The sequence below is a fragment of the Heptranchias perlo genome, chromosome 13, assembly GCF_035084215.1.
Source record: "Heptranchias perlo isolate sHepPer1 chromosome 13, sHepPer1.hap1, whole genome shotgun sequence".
Lineage (NCBI taxonomy): Eukaryota > Metazoa > Chordata > Chondrichthyes > Hexanchiformes > Hexanchidae > Heptranchias > Heptranchias perlo.
Genome location: NC_090337.1, coordinates 44,782,886 through 44,807,461, shown reverse-complemented (window position 1 = coordinate 44,807,461; position 24,576 = coordinate 44,782,886). Strand labels below are relative to the sequence as shown.

Here is a 24,576-nt window from a genome sequence, read left to right as displayed (position 1 = left end):
GGTATTATCAATTGAGGTAGATTAGCATATTATGAAGTGGTATTTCTGTGTATTTTGTTTCTTCATCCAGTAAAGTTCAGTGCCAGTTTACTGTTACATATACATTTCAGTTTAAACAGCAGCATAGAACTGGTAGAAATCACATAATTCCTGGTGGTATTGAAAATAACAGTTTGTCAGATTTCACATCAGTTCAGGATGTTCAGAATAGCAGTTTGAAGTGAAATTGAGTAAATCTGCACATTGTTGGTCATGTGACTGCAACTGCTAATGTGAGAGGTTATGAAGTCACTGGGCAGATTGTAATGTACACTTGCAGTTTTAAAGCTGCAGAAAACAACTTGCGCAAATGAGTTGGCACCATGATGATTTAAATTAACTTCTGGTATGTTTCAGTTTATTTTTGTGCTCATCAAAATAATTTAGACTTCTGAGTAAATTGTTCATGTTGAAATAGTCTCTCAGAATTATAGCTGATGATGACTGCTGCTGCTTTTGCAATTTGATTGTTTTCAAAGATGTACTTACGGTAATATTTTACTTTAATTCAAAGTAAACAAGCGATCCTATGGGTAAGGGAAGGGATTTAATTGAAGAATAATACAGTAGGTACCTCTTAGTGTCACATTTGATTTGTCAACCACAATATGATTTAAGTGTCAGTGACAATAACGGGGATTTTGTTCCAATATGATGTTGTTTTCCTCAGAGAAACATTCAAGATGAACCATTTTGCAATAAAACTCTGTAAAATGAAATCGTCACTTTTTGGAGTGACTGCTAGTGCAATTTTGAGGAGATTGCGATAACATTGCTCATTTAAAGGTGGCTGCAAACACTTGAATCTGACTGGAATGAGAAGAAAATGATGATTAAGTGTAGATGTGCATGAACACTTGGTGTTAAAAATGATAATAGTTGGAAATTGACAATAAAGTAACACTATCAGATTAAAAATGTGAATGGGGATCAATTGGAAAGAATTGGGATCGTGGAAAAAGTGTAATAAGTGCAATGGGATAGAACAGATGTTAGTAAGTAGAATTACTGTAATTTGAAATGACCAATAATATAGAAACAGTTGAAAAACAATCTGTGAGGTTTGGAACATAATAATGAAAAAACACAACTAAAAAAAAATGAAAATCATACAATGTACAAATAAAATGCTGATAATGTACATCTTGGCTGGAAGAAAAATGTAGTCTTGGGAATATTGTGATGATTTGATAGGCTGGGCAAATGACCAATTAACAATTACTGTAATCCTAGTGCAAAAGTTTATCAATGATTAAAATTCAAATATATTCGGGACACTTTAATCTGTCAGTACTATAGTTGAAGTCGGACATGTTGTGTTATGTGCATCTGTTATGTGTATCGTTTCTATTTGTTGATCATGAGCAATGTATGGAACAGAATTATTAACATTTTCCAATGAATTGTTGGCTAGTGTTTGTAATACTTTATTCCTGCACTACAATATTCTGTTGCAGTGAAGCATCCTATGTGGCATCCCAGCCAAAATCTGACAAAAACGAATCCCTTCCATTGTCTCTGGGATTTACACGTGACTAACTGTTCGTGAAGCATGTACTCGGATCACAATGCTTTCTGATTCTAGCCCCTATTTTTTAAAATCTAAATTAAGACAAGGTTTTAAATAGAGTGTATCATTACAGCTTTCAATAAACATCAATTTATTATCATCAATGTTTCAGACATAGGCGACGCTCCAGCAGCAGCTCGTCATATGAGGTCCGAAAGAAGCGAAGCAGTCATAGCAGATCACGGGATCGAGGGAAATCCTACAGATCGCGACGATCTAGGTCAAGAAGCAGGAACAGAAGGTATGGACAATTTATAATTTCTATATTGTAAATAACTACAACTGTAAGTTAATCCTTTCTTCAGTTTTAAAGCTGCTTTGTCTTTTTTAAATTTTTCTTTATGTATCCCTGCTCTTCAGAAGGCTGTGACTAAACAGCTGCTTGCATTTTTATAAGATGTCCTGTCACAGAGGCAACAGACAGACACCCAGCAGTGGTAGGTGAATAGTTAGGGGAGATGACTGAAGGCATAATGAGTGATTTGTTGGGAACAAGAGCATCGTAAACACAGGTGAGGGAACAGTTAAGTACATCAACAAGGGCAAAAGTGTCTTGACTGATGGAATATCTGAAAGGATGGAGTTAGAAGTTTGGGAATGAATTTGTGAGGGAGCTAGGGGAGAGTTTTTTTTCCAGGAGAGGAGGGTGAGGGCAGTGGTGGTAAAGGAGGCAAAGATATGGTTAGAGCTATCATCGGTGACCAAAATCTTGGAGGTGCAGAGACTGCTTAAGATGGCAAGGTCAAAGGTGTGGGTGAGAGTGTTTACGTGAAGGGTGCAAATGAATGAGGACAGAAGGGCAGAGAAGTTGGACGAGATGGGGCTAGGGGAGTTTAGATTAGGTTGACATCACAAAGAATGAGGAGTCCTCGGTGCAGAGGCAAGGAGAGAATCTTGGTGATTAAGCTGTCATGGGAATGTGGTAGACGATGATAATTTTAACTAAGAGACATGAACAATGGAAGAGCGTGAGGTGCTTAAAGGAGGATAAGATGGACATGTGATGGACATTCTGGAGGGCAATGTGGAGTGGGCAGTGGTGGATAGCCCAAAGGTAGGGTCAGGGGGGCACTGGAAGAGATTTGAGAGAGGAGGTTATTCCCCCAAGGAGTGAGCTGGGTGCAATGGTCACCAAGAATGGAGGATTAGACATTTGGGATTGCAACTCTGGGTGAACCATCAACAGCTGCCATGGATGTGGCAAAGACTACCAAGGAAGGCTGTAGCTCATTTAACAGGGACTTGAGTCTGGGACTGTGGCAGGATAGTAGGTAAGCAGTTTTCAGTGAAGAAATGGCCCAGGGGGACATGGTGTTGAAGAAAAGGAAGTTGGAAGGGAACCATAGTTGGAGGCGGCGAAGAGAGCACAGCAAGACCAGGAAATGAAGAAAGGGAAAGTGGGAGGATGGCAGCTAATATGCACACGCATGTGAACACAGATGGAATCCTAGGGTACAAGGACAAGGCACGGCAAGAAACCATCTTGCAGGAGGACCCTGATACTTGGTGGGCCTGTCTTGATCGGGATGCTAAGCATTAAAAAAAAACAATCTTAGCTCTAGATTTATTTGGTGACGCTGAAGCCACTCCTACAACGACAGTTGAAATTTAAATCCGAAGGACTAAGATTAAAAACAAACTATTGGTGGGGTGCAGTTACAGTTTCTTAATCCAGGCGTTTGAACAGCTGTATTAAAATTTAGTCAGCTTTGCACCTTAAATGTTAGTGTCCAATTGACCAACTGTTATTTTTACATGTGCTAAGCTGTCCTCACATAATATCTACACAGGTCCACTTCCAGCAGGAGTTCCTGATAAAAATCTAGTTGTGCTTCTACCCACCCCTCTTCCCCAGAGGACACTGAAATCAATTGTGGCATCCCAATTTCTGCCCTGGGTGAGATTGTGGATATTGGCACAGACCAGAAATCAAACTTTGGATTTACCTGGTCTTTAATTAAGTCTCAGTAGTTTTCAGCAAGATGCATTTATGTTTTGATCTCTTTCTTTAAAGTTTTTAAGGTGAGAAGTTCGATTCCAGCGATCCTCTTTGAGTCAGATTGTTAATTTAGTGCTGATTAGTACAGAATTAGTTTTCCTACTGTGAGCCTGTGCTCACTTGGAATGGGACTGAAATTGTCCAAATTTATTTCATGTAGAATTAAGAGGGGAAAAAACTGCAAATGCTGGAAATCTGAAATAAAAACTCGAAGTTGTGGAAATACATAGCAGGTGTATTAGTATTTGAAAACAGGAATGTTTTGGGTACAGATTCTTCATCCAAACTCAAACTGGTGTATGAGCAATCCTTGTTATAGGACAGAATAAATTGAAGGGAAAGGAACAACAGGTAAAGGTCAAGGTTCAGTGGGCTTAATGACCTGCAGACAAGTTTGTATAGAAAGCTATAAACAGGAAAAAATGGTGAATGATAAATGAAGATCATGTGAGTAAGACAGTAGAGAGGCATTAAAAGAACCTTAGGGCATGAAAATAGTTAAGTAAGGCCATGAAAAAGCATGGGAAAAATACTCAGAAAAGAAACCTCAAGAATGAAGGTGAATGAAGTGGAAGGTGGACGGGAGAAATAAGCAAGAATGGGGATGATTTTGCTATATTAATGTTCAGACCAGAGTTCCCAGGAGAAAGATGATTTATTGTTCTAAAGTTTTTTTTTATTGAGCTTTGTTGGAACAGTGTGGGAATCCACCGACAGGAAGGTCAGATTGGAAACGGGAGGGAGAGTTGAAGTGGTGGAATTTTGTGTCATCCGCATGCAGGGATCACAATCTGCATTTGATCTCCCCAGTTCAGACAACATTATGAGTAGCTAACGCAGGATACTGGATTGAAGGAATTATACATAACTTGCTGTTTCGCATTGAAGGAATGTTTGGAGCCCTGAATAATGGGTGGGGATGAAGTGAATGAACAGGTGTTGCACTTGCTGAGGTTGCATGGGAAAGTGCCAGAGGAAGGAAGGCTGGATGTCAGGTGATGGAAGAATAAACAGTATCCTGGAGGGAACAGTCCCTCTGGAAATCAGAGAAGATGAGATGTATTTATTAATGGGGCCACTTTGCAAGTGGAGGAAATGGCAGACGACAATCTGAAAAATGTGAAGGCTCGTGGTATGGAAATTGAGAACAGGCGGGATCTCGTTATGAGAACTGAGCCATGGAAAATGGATCCTTCTGATGTCTGTCCGAAACCCTATCTCTCTTGGTTACTTTTTGTCTCTGCTTGGCACTTTATCCTGACAGCCTAGTTTTGACTTATTGTGTGGAGAGTTGCAAGAACAAATTTGTCTCTGGCATTCTATGCTCTTGCATGCTAGCGGTCAATATGCAACCTTGTTTAAATACAAACTAATTTAAAATCTGACAAATACAAATTGTGGCAGAGTAGCTCAACAACAACAACTTGCATTTATATAGCGTCTTTAATGTAGTAAAACATCCCGAGGCGCTTCATAGGAGTGTAATCAGAAAAAATTGACACCGAGCCAAAGAAGCTTGGTCAAAGAGGTATTAAAGAAAGAGAGAGAGGCGAAGAGGTTTGGGGAGGGAATTCCAGAGGTTATGGCCAATGCAGCTGAACACATGGCCACCAATGGTGGGGTGAAGGAAGTGGGGGATGCACAAGAGGCCAGAGTTGGAGGAACATCGAGTTCTCAGAGGGTTGTTCGGCTGGAAGAAGTCTCCGATAGGAAGAGGCAAAGCCATGGAAGGATTTGAACACACGGATAAGAATTTTGAAGTTGAAGCGTTGGTGGATCGGGAGCCAGTGTAGGGTGGCGAGTACATGGCTAATGGGTGAACGGGACTTGGTGCAAGTTAGGATATGGGCAAAGCAAATCTGTTTTAAAATTTGTTTGTGTAACCTGCTCATTGATATCGTGTTGCCAATAAATGATCACCTGCTATTGTACACATGGAATTAAAACAAAAGCAACAAAAATTACACAAATAATACAAAACAAAAAGGTTACCAAATTTTGAAAAAATTCTCAAGGAACTGTGAGTCAGTGACTATCAGCTATTTGTCAAGAAAATTATTTTATGACACTAGAAGTAAAGTTTGGTTCTGCTCTTCAGTTGTTTGGTTACTCAGAAAAGCCTTAGAATGAGAAGTTCAGGAATTGGCATCCCCATACTACATTTTGGAACAGTGGAGCATCTTAGGGCTAACGACTTAAATAACAAAATGCAATCCATGTACAAAGCCATTTAAGATACCTGCAAGGTAAAATATTTATTAAGCTCAATGTTGCAATGCAATTTTAACCCATAGCTACTTAACATTCCTTGCCCTGCTTGCTGTGTAACAATAATATTTTTGTGTGAATTGGACTTACATAATTTAACATTTTTAATTTGCTAACATTGACATCAACATCTCACCTGCTATTAAATTGTGAATTTAGATATTCACTGAGAGATGACAGTACGTCGGAAAGGAATGGGATGGCTAAATTCTAAATTCATGCAATAAAAAGTGAAACGTCATTATCCATGACTGACCATTTTTGGAGAGTGACTTGATACTGCTGGACATCTTGGGCCAGCACACTGAAAACTTAAGAATTTCCTCAACAAATTAGCAGCAGAATACAAATTTCAGGAAAAATATTTTTCCACTTACTCGTTAAAAACCTAGGAAAATGTTAGTATCAAGTCGACAATTGCTTTGGTCAATAACAGTCATCAGAGAGCTATGCTGTATTTGTTTAGGAAATGTTAATGTAATGGCTCGCGTGAAGTATATTTAGTATTCTCCTGAGATCTGCAGCCTCTGTGTGAGATGTCACGGTAATGATGTTAACACATGCACATGTAATACTGTATATGGTAGGGTCTGTGTTCTCATGGCCTATTATCTTGCATAAGAAACATAGATAGCTACAATGTTAATGATGTAACTGCAGATTTCCTGGAGGAGGCTGCCAGTGTGTAGGCTGAAGGACAAAGTTTCTTTTATGGATTTAAAGATTTTGTTGACGCAATGTTTTCTCATTTGGCTGTTTTGTACCTCTCCCAAAAATAGAATGCCTGTATCACAGTCATTAAGATGGTGAAAATCAAGTGTTTATGCAAATACACTTGAAATTTAATATTTGTATCCTGTAAATGTTGCTGAGTATAATTTTGTTGGAACAATTTTTGCCTTTGCCTCATGTTTGGTTTAATTGACCTAATGATTTTCAGTGATATACCACACTTGCTCAGAGCTGATTGTTGCACAGTGTTTTCAAAACCACTTTGATTAATAACAATATTAAGAGGGAAACATATTTTTAATATATTTGAATTATTTGGTGTGACTGACATAATTTCCATTTTATAAAATATACTTTGCCAAAGTACAAATACTTGTGACACAGAAGTACATTTAAACATACCTCAATTTAACATCAGTTGATTTTAAATGTCTTCCATGTTTGAAGTAAAGAAGCCTGAATTAAGCTAATTTAATATTCTATCTGGTAAAAATAAAATATAAAGTACTAATTAAAATAGGTTGATTCTTAATAATATTTGACCCATGTCGTGCTTTTAATATTATAAATAATCTTAGAAATTGAGGAAAAGTATAAAAATTCCGTGCTGGGGAGTGGCAGCAGTTAGTTTCTAGAACTGCCTACATGAGAACATAGAGAAATCTTTCAGCATGACAAAATTTAATAAATCATCCCATTTCCTAATTTGATCATATTAGATGCTGATGTGGAAGAAGCGTTTCAAATAGCAGCTCCTCATTAATATACATCAGTCTGGGGAATAGAATGTAATACTTATGCAGGGATGTCATAGTTACTGTTTCTTAGTTTACTAAGTGGAACAGGTTGATGTGATATGGGGTGTTATTTGTCACTGTCGTATTAAAATGGTTTGGGTCGAGTTATGGAGTCCAGAAAGACGTCTGCTGATAAATCAAAACTGGATTGAGTGGACAGGAGGCAGTGACTGATACTCTGACAGGATATGAAGAAAAGAATCTTGATATAAGGATGCAAGATATTGAAAATGAGAGGAAAATGGCCCTGGAGTATGGATATTATTCAAAGAAATGAGAATAATAATAGTGGCATGAAAATATTGCTGAGAGAAAATTTGGATAGTAATTATTGGGATATCACACATTTAGCTGTAATAGAAGATGTTTGAAGTGCTTTCCATGAAGAATTTTTGTGAATAAATAAATCACTCCCAATATTTTTATTCAAAAAGTATTGAATGCAGTGCCTTATATATTTAACTTGCATTTTGCATATTTTCACCTGACACATTTACAACTGACAAGCAACTGGCTGTTTTCAACACTAATGACATTTAAAAAAAATACTGAATATTAAACTTGAATTTTCACAAGTACGTGCCAGTGCAGTATTTAAATTGATAACTAAAGAGGAGTTTTCATGTAATGGAATTTAAAATTATTAAACTGAGACCACTGCGTTACTGAAGGCAAATCTGTTTTTAAAGAGGACATCAAAGATGTTATAAAATGGGTAATTTTCTTAGGCAATGGTAAAGGTCAATGAAGTTTGGGCAATTTACATCCATTAATGCTTTGTAAAAGTTACATGATCTTTGCTTTTTTGGGAAAAGTAATATGACATAACGCACCTTGTTCAGTTAGATACAAATAACATTACAGATGTAGAACTAAAAAGGGAGAGGAATTTACACTTTTGAGTCAATTTTTAAAAGTTATTTTATGCTATACAGGTTTAATGATCGTGTGTTGGCTTAAGCATTTGGGTAACAGCATTTTAGACTTGCAGTTTTTAAAAAGGATGTAAAAGATGCATGAAATGTCAATATTCTGAATCTCTTGTTTTGTTGATCTATTGATTGATGTCTGGTTCGTCTTGGTTGCAACATATATTGTGGCAGTTCTTTCGGTCTTGCAAGCAGGAAAGATCCTATTGCAATTGTTTTTAGTTCTCGTCTTTAAAGAGGTTGCTATTTTATGAGTTATTAATGCACAAATAGCTTTGTTAATAGTGCTTTTGTGGTATACAGGAATATATATTATGTATTTATATTCACTACGCAGAATTAATAACCCATCTTAAGTTTTGGGTTTTAGATGAGACTCATTTGAGTCCTTTTAGGTGGAGAAAAGTATCAATTGTTAATAAATGCTCTCACTTGCCTCAAATAAAAGCTTTGAAAATTCAATCTTGTTTGATAGTCTTTTGAAAAAAGCAAATAAACTCCCCAGATCCTCATAGGGTGAGGGGACACCCCCCATCAACTTATACTGTTGATCAGTAAGCTTAAAGAAAGGATTATGGCCTTAGAAGGCAAGGTGCAGGAACTTAGAAGGGCAGACAAAAGTAGGGGTATTTTTGAGGACCAGTAGGCATTATTAAATTTGTTAAGTGCACAATCTCAGGTTAATGGCCAGGTAAACGTTAGACCTTAAGCGTGAACTTTTAGAGAGTGGGGCTGGATACCAGTCTCACCAAGGTCCTTGTGAAAACAAGAAGGAAAATTGACCCTTCCAAATCCTGTAGGGAGAAGAAGGGGCTCACTGGGATGAATATAGGACAATGCAGAAAAAAGTTAAAAGGATTTTCAGAGGGTCTAAAAGAAACCTAGAAAAAAGCATAGCTGAAGAGGCAAAATATAGCAGTAAAAAAAATATTTTAGGAATGCAATAGTAAGAGGGCTCTCAAGGAATAGGTGAGAACAATAAAATATGTAAATAGGTTTGAAACCAGTGATGAGCACAAGATAGTAAATATAGTAAATGATTAGGGAAGGTGTGACCAACATTTCCTCCCTCAAAATAAGAGTACCAGGATAAAATTTAAGACTTGGATAGAAATGATTTGGACAAGCTGAAAGCTTAAAACAAATAAATACCCAGGGTTAAATGGCATTTACCTGAGTGTTCAGAGACACTGATGAGGAGATTTGCAAGGCACTGACAATTGTCATGAGGGAATCAGAAGACACCAGGGAAATAGCAGTACATTGAAAACAGGTTAATGTGGTGCCCATATTCGAAAAGGATGAAAAGCAAATAGTCAGCTACAGACCCATTAGGCTTACTTCAATTCCATGTTAAATAATGGAGTCTATTATCAGGTGTAAAGTTGAGAAATTTCTGTACAACAACTTAGTAAACAGCAGTCAACGAGGCTTTCGATGGGGATGATCCCATCTGAACATCCTTAATTTTGTTGGGGAAGTGGTAAATTTATTATGGTAAACCCTACATCATTGTGCACTTAAACATTCAAAAGGCATTGACAGAGTTCCACTTGAAAGTTTATTAATTAAGCTCAAAGCTGTGGGGATCCAGGACAAAGCTCGAGTATGGATAAGAAACTGTCTGAAAAGTAGAAAACAACGGGTACTAGTTAGAGGTGTAATGTTAGAGTGGGGTGCCCCAAGGCTCATTGTTGGGGTTACTACTGTTTCCAATTTAAATCAATAACTTGGATTCTGAAACTCAAAACAAATTGGTTAAATTTGCACATGCTACCAACTTAGGAGAGGTATGGAATTGAAGGACACAACCCAGAATCTGTGGAATCAACTAAACAAAAGATGTGAGTGGGCCAAATAATGGCAGATGAAATTTAATGCAGATAAGTGTGAAGTACTGCATATAGGAAAAGTAAGCAACATACATACTTCTTGAATGGTAATTAGATAGCTAAGTTTGAAGTTGAAAGAGATCTAGGAGTCTTTGTAGACTCAATTCTCAGCCAGTGCAAAGCAGCAACCAATGAAGAACAAAGAAAATAAAAAATAGGAGCAGGAGTAGGCCATACGGCCCCTCGAGCCTGCTTCGCCATTTAATAATATCATGGCTGATCTTTGACCTCAACTCCACTTTCTCGCCCAATCCCCATATTCCTTGATTCCTGAGTCCAAAAATTTATTTTTATACATTCATGGGATGTGGGCGTCGCTGGCAAGGCCAGCATTTATTACCCATCCCTAATTGCCCTTGAGAAGGTGGTGGTGAGCCGCCTTCTTGAACGGCTGCAGTCCGTGTGGTGAAGGTTCTCCCATTGTACTGTTAGGTAGGGAGTTCCAGAATTTTGACCCAGCAATGATGAAGGAATGGTGATATATTTCCAAGTCGGGATGGTGTGTGACTTGGAGGGGAATGTGCAGGTGGTGGTGTTCCCATGCGGCTGCTGCCCTTGTCCTTCTAGGTAGTTGAGGTCACGAGTTTGGGAGATGCTGTTGAAGAAGCCTTGGTGAGTTGCTGCAGTGCATCTTGTAGATGGTACACACTGCCACTGATCCAAAAATCTATCTATCTCAGCCTTGAATATACTCAATGACTGAGCATCCACAGCCCTCTAGGGCAGAGAATTCCAAAGATTCACAATCCTCTGAGTGAAGAAATTTCTCCAAATCTCAGTCCTCAAATGGCCGATCCCTTATCCTAAAACTATGCCCCCAAGTTCGAGACGCTCTAGCCAGGGGAAACAGCCTCTTAGCATCTACCCTGTCAAGCCGTGTCAGAATCTTTTATATGTTTCAACGAGATAAAGATAATAGCATGTTGAAATACATGACCAAAACAGTTGACTACAAGCCAAATTACGTCATAATTAATAACAAAAACAGAAAATGCTGGAAATACTCAGGCAGCATCTGTGGAGAAAGAAACAGAGTTAATGTTTCAGGTCGATGACCCTTTGTCAGAATGTTCCGATGAAGGGTCATCGACCTGAAACGTTAACTCTGTTTCATTCTCCACAGGCGCTGCCTGACTTGCTGAGTATTTCCAGCATTTTCTGTTTTTATTTCAGATTTCCAGCATCTGCAGTATTTTGCTTTTGATTTAAGTTATAATTAAATTGTACAGTGTTTTGGTCAGACCCCCAGCTTGAATACGATGTTCAGTCCTGGTTGCCGAGAAACAAGGGAGAAATTCAAACGCTGGGGGCAGTGCAGAGAAAGCCTATCCCAAGTGTTACGGGTCTGACTTATGATAGTATCATATACTACAGCACAGTTCAGCTGCATTGATTTATGTGTATAATCATACTGTATAGAATCATACAGCACAGAAGGTGACCATTCAGCCCATCGTGCCTGTGCTGCTCTTTGAAAGAGCTGTCCAATTAGTACCATTCCTCTGCTCTTTCCCCATAGCCCTGTAATTTTTTTACCTTCAAGTATTTATCTAATTCTTTTTTGAAAGTTACTATTGAGTCTGCTTCCACCACCCTTTCAGGCAGTGCATTCCAGATCATTACAACTCGTTGCGTAAAAAAAAAAGTCTCCTCATGTAGCCTCTGGCTCTTCCGTCCGATCACCTTAAATCTGTGTCCTCTGGTTACCGACCTTTCTCCTTATTTACGCTATCAAAATGGTTCATGATTTTGAACAGCTGTATCAAATCCCCCTTTAACTTTCCCTGTTCCAAGGAGAACAACCCTAACTTCTCCAGTCTCTCCACATAACTGAAGTCCCTCATCAATGGTACCATTCTAGTAAATTTCTTCTGCACCCTCTCTAAAGCCTTGACTTCCTTCCTAAAGTATAGTGCCCAGAACTGAGCACCATACTCCAGCTGAGGCATAACCAGCGTTTTATAAAGGTTCAGCATAACTTCCTTGCTTTTGTACTTTATACCTCTGTTAATAAAGCCCAGGATCCCATGTGCTTTTTTAACAGCCTTCTCAACCTGTCCTGCCACTTTCAAAGATTTGTGTACATACACCCCCAGGTCTCTGTTCCTGCACCCCCTTTAAAATTGTACCATTTAGTTTATATTGCCTCTCCTCATTCTTCCTCGCAAAATGTATCACTTCACACTAATCTGCGTTAAATTTCATCTGCCATGTGCCTGACCATTTCACCAGTCTGTCTGTGATTTTCTGAAGTCTGTTACTATCCTCCTCATTGTTTACTGCATTTCAGAGTTTTGTATCATCTGCAAACTTTGAAATTATATCCTCTATTCCCAAGTCCAAGTCATTAATATATATCAAAAAGACCAGTGGTCCGAATACTGATCCCTGGGGAACACCACTGTATACTTCCCTCCAGTCTGAAAAACAGCCCTTCAGCATTACTCTCTGCTTTCTGTCCCGTAGCCAATTTTGTATCCACGCTACCACTAACTCTTTAATCCCATGGGCTTTAAGTTTGCTAACAAGTCTATTATGTGGTACTTTATCAAATGCTTTTTAAAAGTCCATATACACAACATCAACCCCACTACCTTCAACCCTCTCCATGACTTCATCAAAGAATCAAGTTAATCGAACATGATTTTCCTTTTACAAATCTGTGCTGACTTTAATTTATTAGCCCATACTTTTCCAAGTGCCAATTAATTTTATCTCTGATTATTGTCTCTAATAGTTTCCTCATCAACGATGTTAGGCTGACTGGCCTGTAATTACTGGGTTTATCCCTCCTGGTTTTTTGTGAACTGTCTCCATAACTAAGGAGGATTGGAAGACTGTGGCCAGAGCCTCCGCAATTTCTACCCTTACTTCCCTCGGTAACTGGACCGGATGACTTTTCTATTTTTGAGTACTGCCAATTTTTATCTTTTTATTCTATCCAATATCACTACTTCCTCCTCCTTTACTGCTACAATGGCGCATCCTCTTCTCAAGTGAAGATGGATGTGAAATATTCATTTAGAACATCAGCCATGCCCTCTGCCTCCACAAGAAGATCTCCTTTTTTGTCCCGAAGGTCCCACCCTTCCTTTGACTATTCTTTAACTATTCATATATTTATAAAGGACTTTGGGTTCCCTTTTATGTTAACTGCTAATCTATTCTCATACACTCTCTCTTCCCCTCTTATTCGCTTTTTTTTAAGATCTCCTCTGTACTTTCTGTATTCAGCTTGGTTCTCTACTGTATTATGAACCCGACATTTGTCACAAGCCTTTTTCTGTTTCATTTTAATCTCAAAATCTTTAGTCATCCAGGAACTCTAGCTTTGCATGCCCTTCCTGCCCCCCCGCACCCCCCCACCCCCCGTAAGAATGTGTCCACTCTGTACCCGAACCAACTCCTCCATGAAGGCTGCCCATTGTTCAATTACTGTTTTGCCTACCAATTTTTGATTCCAATCCACCTGGGCAAGATCCCTTTTCAACTCACTGAAATTAGCCCTCCTTCAGTTAAGCATTTTCACATTTGATTGTTCCTTGTCCTTTTCTCTAACTATTCTAAACCTAGTGATATTATGATCACTGTTCCCCAAATGTTCCCCCACTAAAACATGCTCCACCTGTCCCGCTTCATTCCCCAGAACTCGATCCAGCACTGTTTGCTTCCTGGTTGGGCTGGAAACACACTGTTCCAGAAAGTTCTGTTCAACACATTTCAGGAATTCCTCCCCCTCTTTGCCTTTTATACTGTTACCGTCCCAGTCTTTTTTGTGATAATTGAAGTCCCCCATTACTACTACTCTATAGTTCTTGCCTCTTTCTATAATTTGCCTGCAAATTTGCTCCTTGACCTCCTTCCCACAATTTGGTGGCCTACAGTAAACGCCCAGTAGCGTAATAGCTCCTCCATTCTTCATTAATTCTAACCAAATAGATTCTGTCTTTGACTCCTCAACTACATCATCCCTTTCCAGTGCTATAATAGTCTCTTTGATCAATACTGCCACCCACCTCCTTTCTTTCTTTCCCTCTCTTTCCTGGATACCTTAAATAACCAATCCTCCCCATCTCTGTTATTGCCACTATATCATAGTCCCATGTGGCGACTTGAACCTGCAGCTCACCGACCTTGTGGGTGGGGGGGGGGAAATTGGGGTGGGTTGAACGTGGGGACCAGCATTTCCCGCAGAGCCAGGAGGAGCAGCAGCTATATGGTGAGGGGGAGCGGCACTGAGAGAGGGGCAGCCAGTAAAGGAGTAAGTGAAACCTGGGGACCTTACCATGGGTAAATAGTGAAAGATTATTTCCACTGGTGGGCAAATGGGGAACTAGGGAACGGAAACCAAGGATGCTCACTGGAAGAAACAAGGGGGAAGGGAGGAGGAACCGAGAGCTATGAGATCGCAGGATACTTCACCACATGTGGTATTGAGATAGCGACTAAGGGCCCGATGTTAGGAGGGCGGCGGGTTCGTGGCGGGGTGCGCCCTGTGAATTCGGGGTGCTCCGCACGGAATAGCAGGCTAATTGGATCCCCACTTACCTGTGCTTCCGGGTTTCGTGCTGGAAAGCTGTGCAGCGGGTGGACTGCGCATGCGCAGCATAGACTGTCAGCTGGAGGTGCCCTATTTAAAGGGACAGTCCTCCACTGACTGATACTTCAGAAAATAGGAAAAATTACAGCATGGAGCAGCCCAGGGGGAAGGCTGCTCCCAGGTTTAATGATGCCTCACTCCAGGTATCATTGGAGGGTGCGAGGAGGGGGAGGACAGAGATCTTCCCCTCGGTTGGCGGGAGAAAGCAGCCTACCTCTGCCACCAAGAAGGCCTGGCTCGAGGTGGCAGAGGAGGTCACCAGCACCACCAATATATCGCGCACCTGCATACAGTGCAGGAGGCGCTTCAATCACCTAAGTAGGTCAGCCGAAGTGAGTACACTTACTCATTCCCTACACTCTGTCTGCCACATCACTGCCCCCACCCCACATCTCATTCTGCACTGCCAACACAACTCTATCACATCACTCCTCACACCCACTCAAAGCTCATCCTCATCCTCATCTTACCTGCACTTACTCACCTCGCCAGTACTCCTCCCACCACAACCACTCAACCCAATCCTCATACAATCTCATGGCTCGATCTCATACTCACCCTCTCATGCATCTCTTTCACGGTCAGCCTCACTCAACCTGCCACTACCTGTGCTGCAGCCACAGGGCATGCATCACATAAGAACATAAGAAATAGGAGCAGGAGTAGGCCAATCGGCCCCTCGAGCCTGCTCCGCCATTCAATAAGATCATGGCTGATCTGACCCTAACCTCAAATCTAAATTCATGTCCAATTTCCTGCCCGCTCCCCGTAACCCTTATTTCCCTTTACTTCTAGGAAACTGTCTATTTCTGTTTTAAATTTATTTAATGATGTAGCTTCCTGGGGCAGCAAATTCCACAGACCTACTACCCTCTGAGTGAAGAAGTTTCTCCTCATCTCAGTTTTGAAAGAGCAGCCCCTTATTCTAAGATTATGTCCCCTCGTTCTAGTTTCACCCATCCTTGGGAACATCTTTACTGCATCCGCCCGATCAAGCCCCTTCACAATCTTATATGTTTCAATAAGATCACCTCTCATTCTTCTGAACTCCAATGAGTAGAGTCCCAATCTACTCAACCTCTCCTCATATGTCCGCCCCCTCATCCCCGGGATTAACCGAGTGAACCTTCTTTGTACTGCCTCGAGAGCAAGTATGTCTTTTCTTAAGTATGGACACCAAAACTGTATGCAGTATTCCAGGTGCAGTCTCACCAATACCTTGTATAACTGCAGCAATACCTCCCTGTTTTTATATGCTATCCCCCGAGCAATAAAAGCCAACATTCCGTTGGCCTTCTTGATCACCTGCTGCACCTGCATACTAACTTTTTGATTTTCTTGCACTTGGACCCCCAGATCCCTTTGTACTGCAGTACTTTCCAGTTTCTTGCCATTAAGATAATAACTTGCTCTCTGATTTTTCCTGCCAAAGTGCATAACCTCACATTTTCCAATATTGTATTGCATCTGCCAAATCTCCGCCCACTCACCCAGCCTGTCTATATCCCCCTGTAGGTTTTTTATGTCCTCCTCACTCTCCACTTTCCCTCCCATCTTTGTATCATCTGCAAACTTTGATATGTTACACTCGGTCCCCTCCTCCAAATCGTTAATATAGATTGTAAAGAGTTGGGGACCCAGCACCGACCCCTGTGGAACACCACTGGTTACTGGTTGCCAGTCCGAGAATGAACCATTTATCCCAACTCTCTGCTTCCTGTTAGATAACCAATCCTCCACCCATGTCAGAATATTACCCCCAATCCAGTGATTCTTTATCTTGAGCAATAATCTTTTATGTGGCACCTTGTCGACTGCCTTCTGGAAGTCTAAATACACTACGTCCACTGGTTCCCCTTTATCCACCCTGTACGTTATGTCCTCAAAGAACTCAAGCAAATTTGTCAGACATGACTTCCCCTTTGTAAAGCCATGCTGACTTTGTCCTATTAAATTATGTTTATCCAAATGTTCCGCTACTGTCTCCTTAATAATAGACTCCAAAATTTTACCCACCACAGATGTTAGGCTAACTGGTCCATAATTTCCAGCCTTCTGCCTACTACCCTTTTTAAACAAGGGTGTTACATTAGCAGTTTTCCAATCTGCCGGGACCTTTGCCGAGTCCAGAGAATTTTGGAAAATTATTACCAAAGCATCCACAATCCCTACTGTCACTTCCCTCAAGACCCTCGGATGTAAGCCATCAGGTCCAGGGGATTTATCCGCCTTGAGTCCCATTAATTTACTGAGTACCAATTCCTTAGTGATTTTAATCGTATTTAGCTCCTCCCCCCCTCGAGCCCCCTGTTTGTCCAGTGTTGGGATATTCTTTGTGTCCTCTACCGTAAAGACTGAAAGAAAATATTTGTTCAGCATTTTTGCCATCTCCATGTTTCCCACCATTAATTTCCCGGTCTCGTCCTCGAAGGGACCTACGTTTGCCTTAGCCACCCTTTTTCTTTTTATATAACTGTAGAAACTCTTGCTATGTGTTTTTATATTTTTTGCTAATTTATTTTCATAATCTATCTTCCCTTTCTTAATCAATCCTTTAGTTACTTTTTGCTGTCTTTTGAAGATTTCCCAATCTTCTATCCTCCCACTAAGTTTGGCTACCTTATATGTCCTTGTTTTTAGTCGGATACTATCCTTAATTTCTTTACTTAGCCACGGATGGCTGTCATTTCTTTTACACCCTTTTTTCCTCAGTGGAATATATATTTTTTGAAAGTTGTAAAATAACTCCTTAAATGAACACCACTGCTCATGTACCGTCTTACCCTTTAATCTATTTTCCCAGTCCACTTTAATCAGTTCCGCTCTCATACCATCATAGTCTCCTTTATTCAAGCTCAGTACGCTTGTTTGAGAACCAACCTTCTCACCCTCTAATTGGATATGGAATGTAACCATGTTATGGTCACTCATTCCAAGGGGATCCTTAACTCGGACATTATTAATTAATCCTGGCTCATTACACAGGACCAGGTCCAAGGTTGCTTGCTCCCTTGTAGGATCAGTTACATACTGCTCAAGAAATCCATCCCGAATACACTCAATAAACTCTTCCTCAAGGCTGCCCTGCCCAATTTGATTAGTCCAGTTAATATGATAGTTAAAATCCCCCATAATTATAGCTGTTCCCTTATTACATGCCCCGACTATTTCCTGATTAATACTTCTTCCAGCAGAGTTGCAACTAATAGGAGGCTTATATACTACGCCCACTAGTGTTTTTTTCTCCTTATTATTCCTTATCTCTACCCAAACTGTTTCATTATCCTGATCATTTGTCCCAATATCATTTCTCTGTATTACAGTGATTCCTTCCTTTATTAACATTGCCACCCCACCTCCCCTTCCTTCCTGCCTGTCCTTCCTGATTGTTAAATACCCTGGCATATTTAATTCCCAGTTGTTGTCACCCTGCAGCCATGTTTCTGTAATGGCCACGAGATCATACCCATACGTAGTTATTTATGCCGTTAACTCGTCCATTTTGTTACAAATGCTACGTGCATTCAGATAAAGAACTTTCAAATATGTTTTGTGACACTTAGTTCCTGCTTTTTCCTTTTTTAACACTTTACCTTTTACTCCATACCTTCTATCCCTTCCTGACATGCTTTACTTTGTCTCCCTGCTCAGGTTCACAACCCCCTGCCACAGCTTTGATGCTGGGTCAATTGCCTTACGCCTTCTAGTTTTTATTTTATCTGTCGTGCCTAAAGTACACTTTCTTTCCGCTGCTCTCCACTTTTCCCTTTCTCTTGTTCTTGAGCAACATATGTGCAGTAGGAAGCGTAAGGTAAACGTGTCGTGAGCATGAAGGGGATGCACAAGGGTGTTTGAGGGTTTGTCATGGTGTTTACCTATATTTAATGTCTGATCAACTCACATTACATATTATATTGTCACCACGACTGCCACGTCTTTGCGAATCTTGTCTGGTTTGTGCAATAATACCCTTTGCTGAGGATCACAATGAAGACCCACACCTGATGCCACCCATTGTGTCACTGCAGAGTGGGTGTAGGTGTATTTGCAGGGCTCTTTTGTGCAGACGACTGAGAGACGTCGGCGATGTCCCCGGTGGCACGCTGGAAGGATGCGGAGGAGAAGTTGTTGAGGGCAGTGGTGACTTTGACAGCGACAGGTACGAAGATGGTACTCGGGCCAGCCGGGAGCAGTACGGCATGAAGGAGGCTGCAGATGTCCACGACTACATGTCGAGTGACTCTGAGCCTCCGTTTGTACTGCTGCTCAGAGAGGTCCAGGAAGCTGAGCCTCGGTCTGTAGACCCTGTGGCGAGGGTAGTGCCTTCTGCGATGCATCTCTCTCTGCCGTTGCCCTCCCTCCTGCTGCGCAGGTGGATGTGTCACAACACAGTGTTGTGGGGCTCCACGTGTCAGAGGTGGCCGACGAGGCTCGTGATGCTGTTCGTCCTCCGAGGAGGTCATGACTGCAGCTACGGCGGCCCCCATCCACAAGATGTACCTTTGTGGGAGTCCGCAAGGTAGGTACGTGTGTCTGGTCACCGCGGTAAGTGTACAATTTTGTGCATTTTATTGTTAGGAGGAGGGTGGTGTAGGCCAAACTTTGTCCAAAGTGACAGAGTGGCCTCCTGCAATGAGTGAGGGTCTCCCCTACCCACCACCTGTCAAATGGACCTTTGCAGCTGCCAAAGGCTGATGGCTGCAACACGTCCATTTGAAATGGGAGTGTTTCCCCCAATATGGGAAACAGTCTCAGTTCATTTCAAAATCCCACCCCTCCTAAAATATCATGTCAATCAGGTCTGTAAACGACTGAAGTACCTGTTTAAGTACTTTAAGTGGCAACCCGCCGGCTTTAATTGCCGGCGGGAGTCCCACACGCGGGGGCTGTGCGTGCATGTCAGCGCGTCACTGGGGAACCCATAAGTGGGCGGGTTGGAGCCGGGCTCCAGACCCGCCCCGGGAATCCCCGATTTTCGCAGCTCCCCCGCCACGAACACACCCGATCGGGGGTGCGAAAATTGAGCCCAAAACTTCATTTCAAACGTAATGGGATAAATATTTGAAAAGGAGGAATATTAGAAGATCTTTGGATGAGGATCGGATTACAGGGGAGAGTGCCAGCACCAAGGGTGCAAATGGCTGTAATTTCTACAATTCTATGAAAACTTCCCTTTATCAAGTATGAGCTCAGGGAGTGATTTAGAAATGTTGGTGCTGAGCTGAATTTAGGGCGTTGTGCCCTGTGAGAAGTGCCCCAAACATTGAGCCCACAGTGTGCGATCTCTTGGTTTGTTTCAGGTCGGTCTGTGCCACCTGGTTTTGACATGTGAAGTCCAAGTACAGATCAGCTCTGACTGAGGTTCCCAGTTCAGAGTTGTCACCTTCACACACAACCAGAGTCCAAGGAAATAGGGGAGAGATGGGGCCTGTTAAAAGTGGCATCGACTGGGAAGCCTGAATGCACCTTGTGCAGTGCAGGAGGATTCTGGCTATGGTTTCAGGGTGAATATCAGCGGGTTATAGGATTGCTACTAGTTACAGGTAGGATATGGGAGCATTACACATATTCATACCAGTTTCATATAGACTATCAGTGAGTTATTGTATTACCGTTGGTTATGTGGGGAATTTGAGTTGTTAGTTATCAGTGCAATTTCAGTGAGTTACCATTAGTTACTGATGGAATTAAAGTTCCTGCCACCTTTGGTTTCCCCTCTGCGAATCGCTCCCCCACCCTCGGTTTCCCACTCTTCCCCACCCTCGATTTTCCCCTCTTCCCCAGCTCAAGGGTGGCCTCCTGATTCTTTGAACTTTTCACACAACAGCTGCTGGTGCGAAATCACGGCAAAGATTTTCAACTACAGGGGATCCAACCTTTATAAGGTAAATGCAATAACATTTGTTGAAGTCATGAAATCAGATGTCACGTGATCTAATGTCACGCAATCAGGCATCACATGGTCAGATGTCATATAAGATCCTCGGGACTAGAAGGGGTCGATGCTGAGAGGATGTTTCCCCTTGTGGGAGAGACAAGAACTAAGGGCCACAGTTTAAAAATAAGGTGTCTACCATTTAAGACGGAGATGAGGAGAATTTTTTTCTCTCAGAAGGTCGTGGATCTGTGGAACTCCCTTCCCCAGAGAAGGGTGGAGGCATGGTCATTAAATATTTCTAAGGCTGGGTTCGAAAGATTCCTAATTAACAAGGGAGTCAAAGATTATAGTAGGTAGACAGGAAAGTAGGATTGAGGTCACAATCAGATCAGCCATGATCTTATTGAATGGCAGAGCAGGCTCGAGGGGCCAAATGGCCTACTCCTGCTCTTAATTCGTATGTTGTCAGAATGCCTCAAACCAGAGTTGGCAACCCTAGGAGGGGGTTGTAGGGCTGGAGGAGATCGGGAGGGGTGAGACCATGAAGGGATTTAAACACAAGGGTGAGAATTTGAATTGAGGACAAGGAGAAACAGTTTGAAACCAGTAAAAAGTAACTTTAGAACTGCAATCAGTATGTGGTTCTTCATGCAGTGTGATCAATACTTGGAATGGGTTTCTGGTCAGAGCGATGGAGGTGAAAACTCTGAAATCATTTAATAAACAACTAGATGCAGCAATGGAGGGATTGTCGGGTTGTTCCAGATAGATGCATTAAGTTGTGTTGAATGGCCTTCCGCATATATAAGGATCTGAAAATGTTTCAAAGTTTGTGGACATGCTAAGTGTGTGAACTCAACTACTTCCTGGTTTGACAAGTCAAATAATCATTATGAGGTCTTCTGAGGAGACACATCTCAGGTCAATGAAGGGCTTTGTGGATGGGGGGATGCCTAAAACTAGCACACTGTCTGATGAAACAGTTTTACAGTGCAGCAAATCTTGCTGACAGGTCACCTGATGTAGTGTTCAGATGTTTATAGTGCTGAAGTTGGGACCTTTCTATAGTGATCACTGTAAGTGGATTCCATTGAATTTGCATAATTTGCAGTCTAGTTTACATATTATTTATGGAAAAAATAAGTTTGCTCTATTATTTATATTTCAGACAGTCATATTTGTTTTTTATGGATAGTTGCTGCCAGTGTTCTAAATCGTCTTCGTTCTTTGATTTCCTTTGCTGTGGTACAATCTGATGTCACTTGTGGAGGATTATATATTCTCCAAATTAGGTTAATATATCTGGAAAAAGAGCACTTCTTAACTCTGAATTGAATGTGAGCGTAAACCTCCAGTATTTCAGATGTTTGTTTAACATAGTGATTAGCTTGTTATTGTGTCTGTTAATGTCAACTGTGCTTCTCAAAACAGCCCTAAATCTGCACCGGAATAGTTCTTGGGGCTCCAAGTGCTTGTTTTTAAAAAGCTAAATTATATCTTAAAAAAATGTTTATTAACCCACCCCAAATTCACACCACTGTTTTTCCAGTTAGGAAGATGGAACACTCCAGTCCATAAACTTCTGCATGGGCAGAATTGTTGCGGCTCCTAAGTTGACTTGTCAGGAGGCATGGGAGCAGCAATGGCAAGTCCCCTACCCAACCTACTTTCCCCCATCTGCACAAATGATCTGACCAAGAATAGCAGTATGAGGTGTGAATGTCACACATGACACTGAATCAAACTGACACATCCCTCAATCCAAAGCTGTAGAATTGAATCTTTGGTGAAGTGCTCCTCTGATGGCTTAGGGGGTAAATGCACTACATGCTGTGATAATGACTCACACAGACCAGGAGTGTCCCAGGTTTAATCCTTAGTCTGTCACCTACATGGGAGAAAAAATGTTCTTTCCTGCTTTTGGAAACAACTTTCTCAGAGTGCATTTACATAATAACCATAGTGATGCTGAAAAACGAGTTTGCTTCCCACTGACAACCCAACAACCCTGCAGTTCATAGAACCACAGAAGGAGGCCATTCGGCCTGTTGTGCCTGCACCAGCTCTTTGAAAGAGCTGTCCAATTTAGCCCTACACCCCATATTTTTTCCCATAACCCTGCAAATTAGTCCTCTTCAAATACATGTTCAATTGGCTTTTGAAAGCTCCTATGGAATCTGCATCCACTACCCTTTTCAGGTAGTGTGTTCCAGATCTTAACAACCCTCTGTGTGGAAAAATTTCTCCTAATTTCCCCTCTTGTTCTTTTGCCAATTATTTTAAATCCATGACCTCTGGTCACCGACCCACTTGCCAGAGGAAACAGTTTCTCCCTATTTGCTCTATCAAAACCCCTCATTATTTTGAATACCTCTATCAGGTCTCCCCTTAACCTTCTCTGCTCCAATAACAATCCCAGCTTTTCCAGTCTCTCCACATAACTGAAGTCCCTCATCCCTGGTATCATCCTAGTAAACCTCCTCTGCACCCTCTCCAAGGCCTTGACATCCTTCCTAAATTGTGGTGCCCAGAATTGTGCATAATACTCCAACTGAAACCGAACCAGTGATTTGTAAAGGTTTAGCATGACTTCCTTGTTTTTGTATTCAATGCCCCTATTTACAAAGCCAGGTATCCCATATGCTTTCTTAACCGCCTTCTCAATTTGCCCTGCCACCTTCAAAGATTTGTGAATATGCACCAGGTCCCACTGCTCTTGCACTCCCCTCAAAATATTACCATTTAGATTATACTGCCTCTCCATGCTGTTCCTCCCAAAGTGCATCATTTCATATTTAATTTGCAGACGACACCAAATTGGGGGGTGTAGTTAATACAAAGGAAGAATGCGTCAAGATGCAAGAGAACATTAATACATTTTCAGAATGGGCGTGTAATTGGCAAATGAATTTCAATATCGATAAGTATGAGGAGGTGCATTTTGGTAGGAAGAATAAGGAGGCTGTTGTAAATTGGATAGCTAAGTGGTGAAGGATAGAATACAAGAGCCTGGTCTTCAGTTGCATCCAAGCCTTTATTCACAGAGCTCTCCCTTACACACACCATATCCGAGGTAAGCTCCCATGTAAAAAGGATACAAGAGAGTCCCCAATTGATACACACCACCTGAATACAATTAACACTAATTGATATAAATCGCATGATATAATTAAGAGGCCACATGCTACTTGGATAACAAGAGTCTAAATCGGATAGAGGAGCAAAGGGATCTGGGGGTGCAAATACACTAATCACTAAAAGTAGCGATGCAGGTTAATAAGGCCATAAAAAGGCAAATCAAACACTGGGTTTCATTTCTAGAGGGATAGAATTGAAAAGCAGAGAATTTATGTTGAACTTGTATAGAACCTTGGTTAGACCACACAGAGTACTGTGCACAGTACTGGTCTCCATATTACAGAAAGGATATAGAGGCATTGGAGAGAGTGCAAAAAAGATTCACAAGGATGATACCAGAACTGAAAGGCTGAACAGGCTGGGGCTCTTTTCTCTAGAAAAGAGAAGTCTGAGGGGTAACCTGCTAAAGGTCTTTAAGATAATGAAAGGGCTTGATAGGGTAGATGTAAAGAAAATGTTTCCACTTTTGGGATAGTCCAAAAGGTCATAAATATAGTGGGCAAAAATTTGGCAGATGGTGTATAATGTGGGAAAATGTGAACTTGTCCACTTTGGCAGGAGGAATAGAAAAGCAGTATATTATTTAAATGGAGAGAGATTGCAGAATTCTGAGGTACAGAGGGATCTGGGTGTCCGAGTACATGAATCACAAAAAGTTAGTATGCAGAGACAGCAAGTGATTAGGAAGGCAAATGGAATGTTGTCATTTATTGCAAGGGGAATGGAATATAAAA

The 24,576-nt window shown here is 41.2% G+C and overlaps 1 protein-coding gene across 1 annotated transcript in view; it reads left to right on the top strand.

The window, feature by feature from the left end:
* Nucleotides 1-24,576, top strand: part of rsrc1 (arginine/serine-rich coiled-coil 1) — a 417,271-nt gene that overhangs the window by 43,415 nt on the left and 349,280 nt on the right. The window contains exon 4 of the mRNA XM_067994672.1: nt 1,722-1,850. Within this exon, the coding sequence (XP_067850773.1) occupies nt 1,722-1,850 (129 nt within the window). The remainder of the gene's footprint in view (nt 1-1,721; nt 1,851-24,576) is intronic.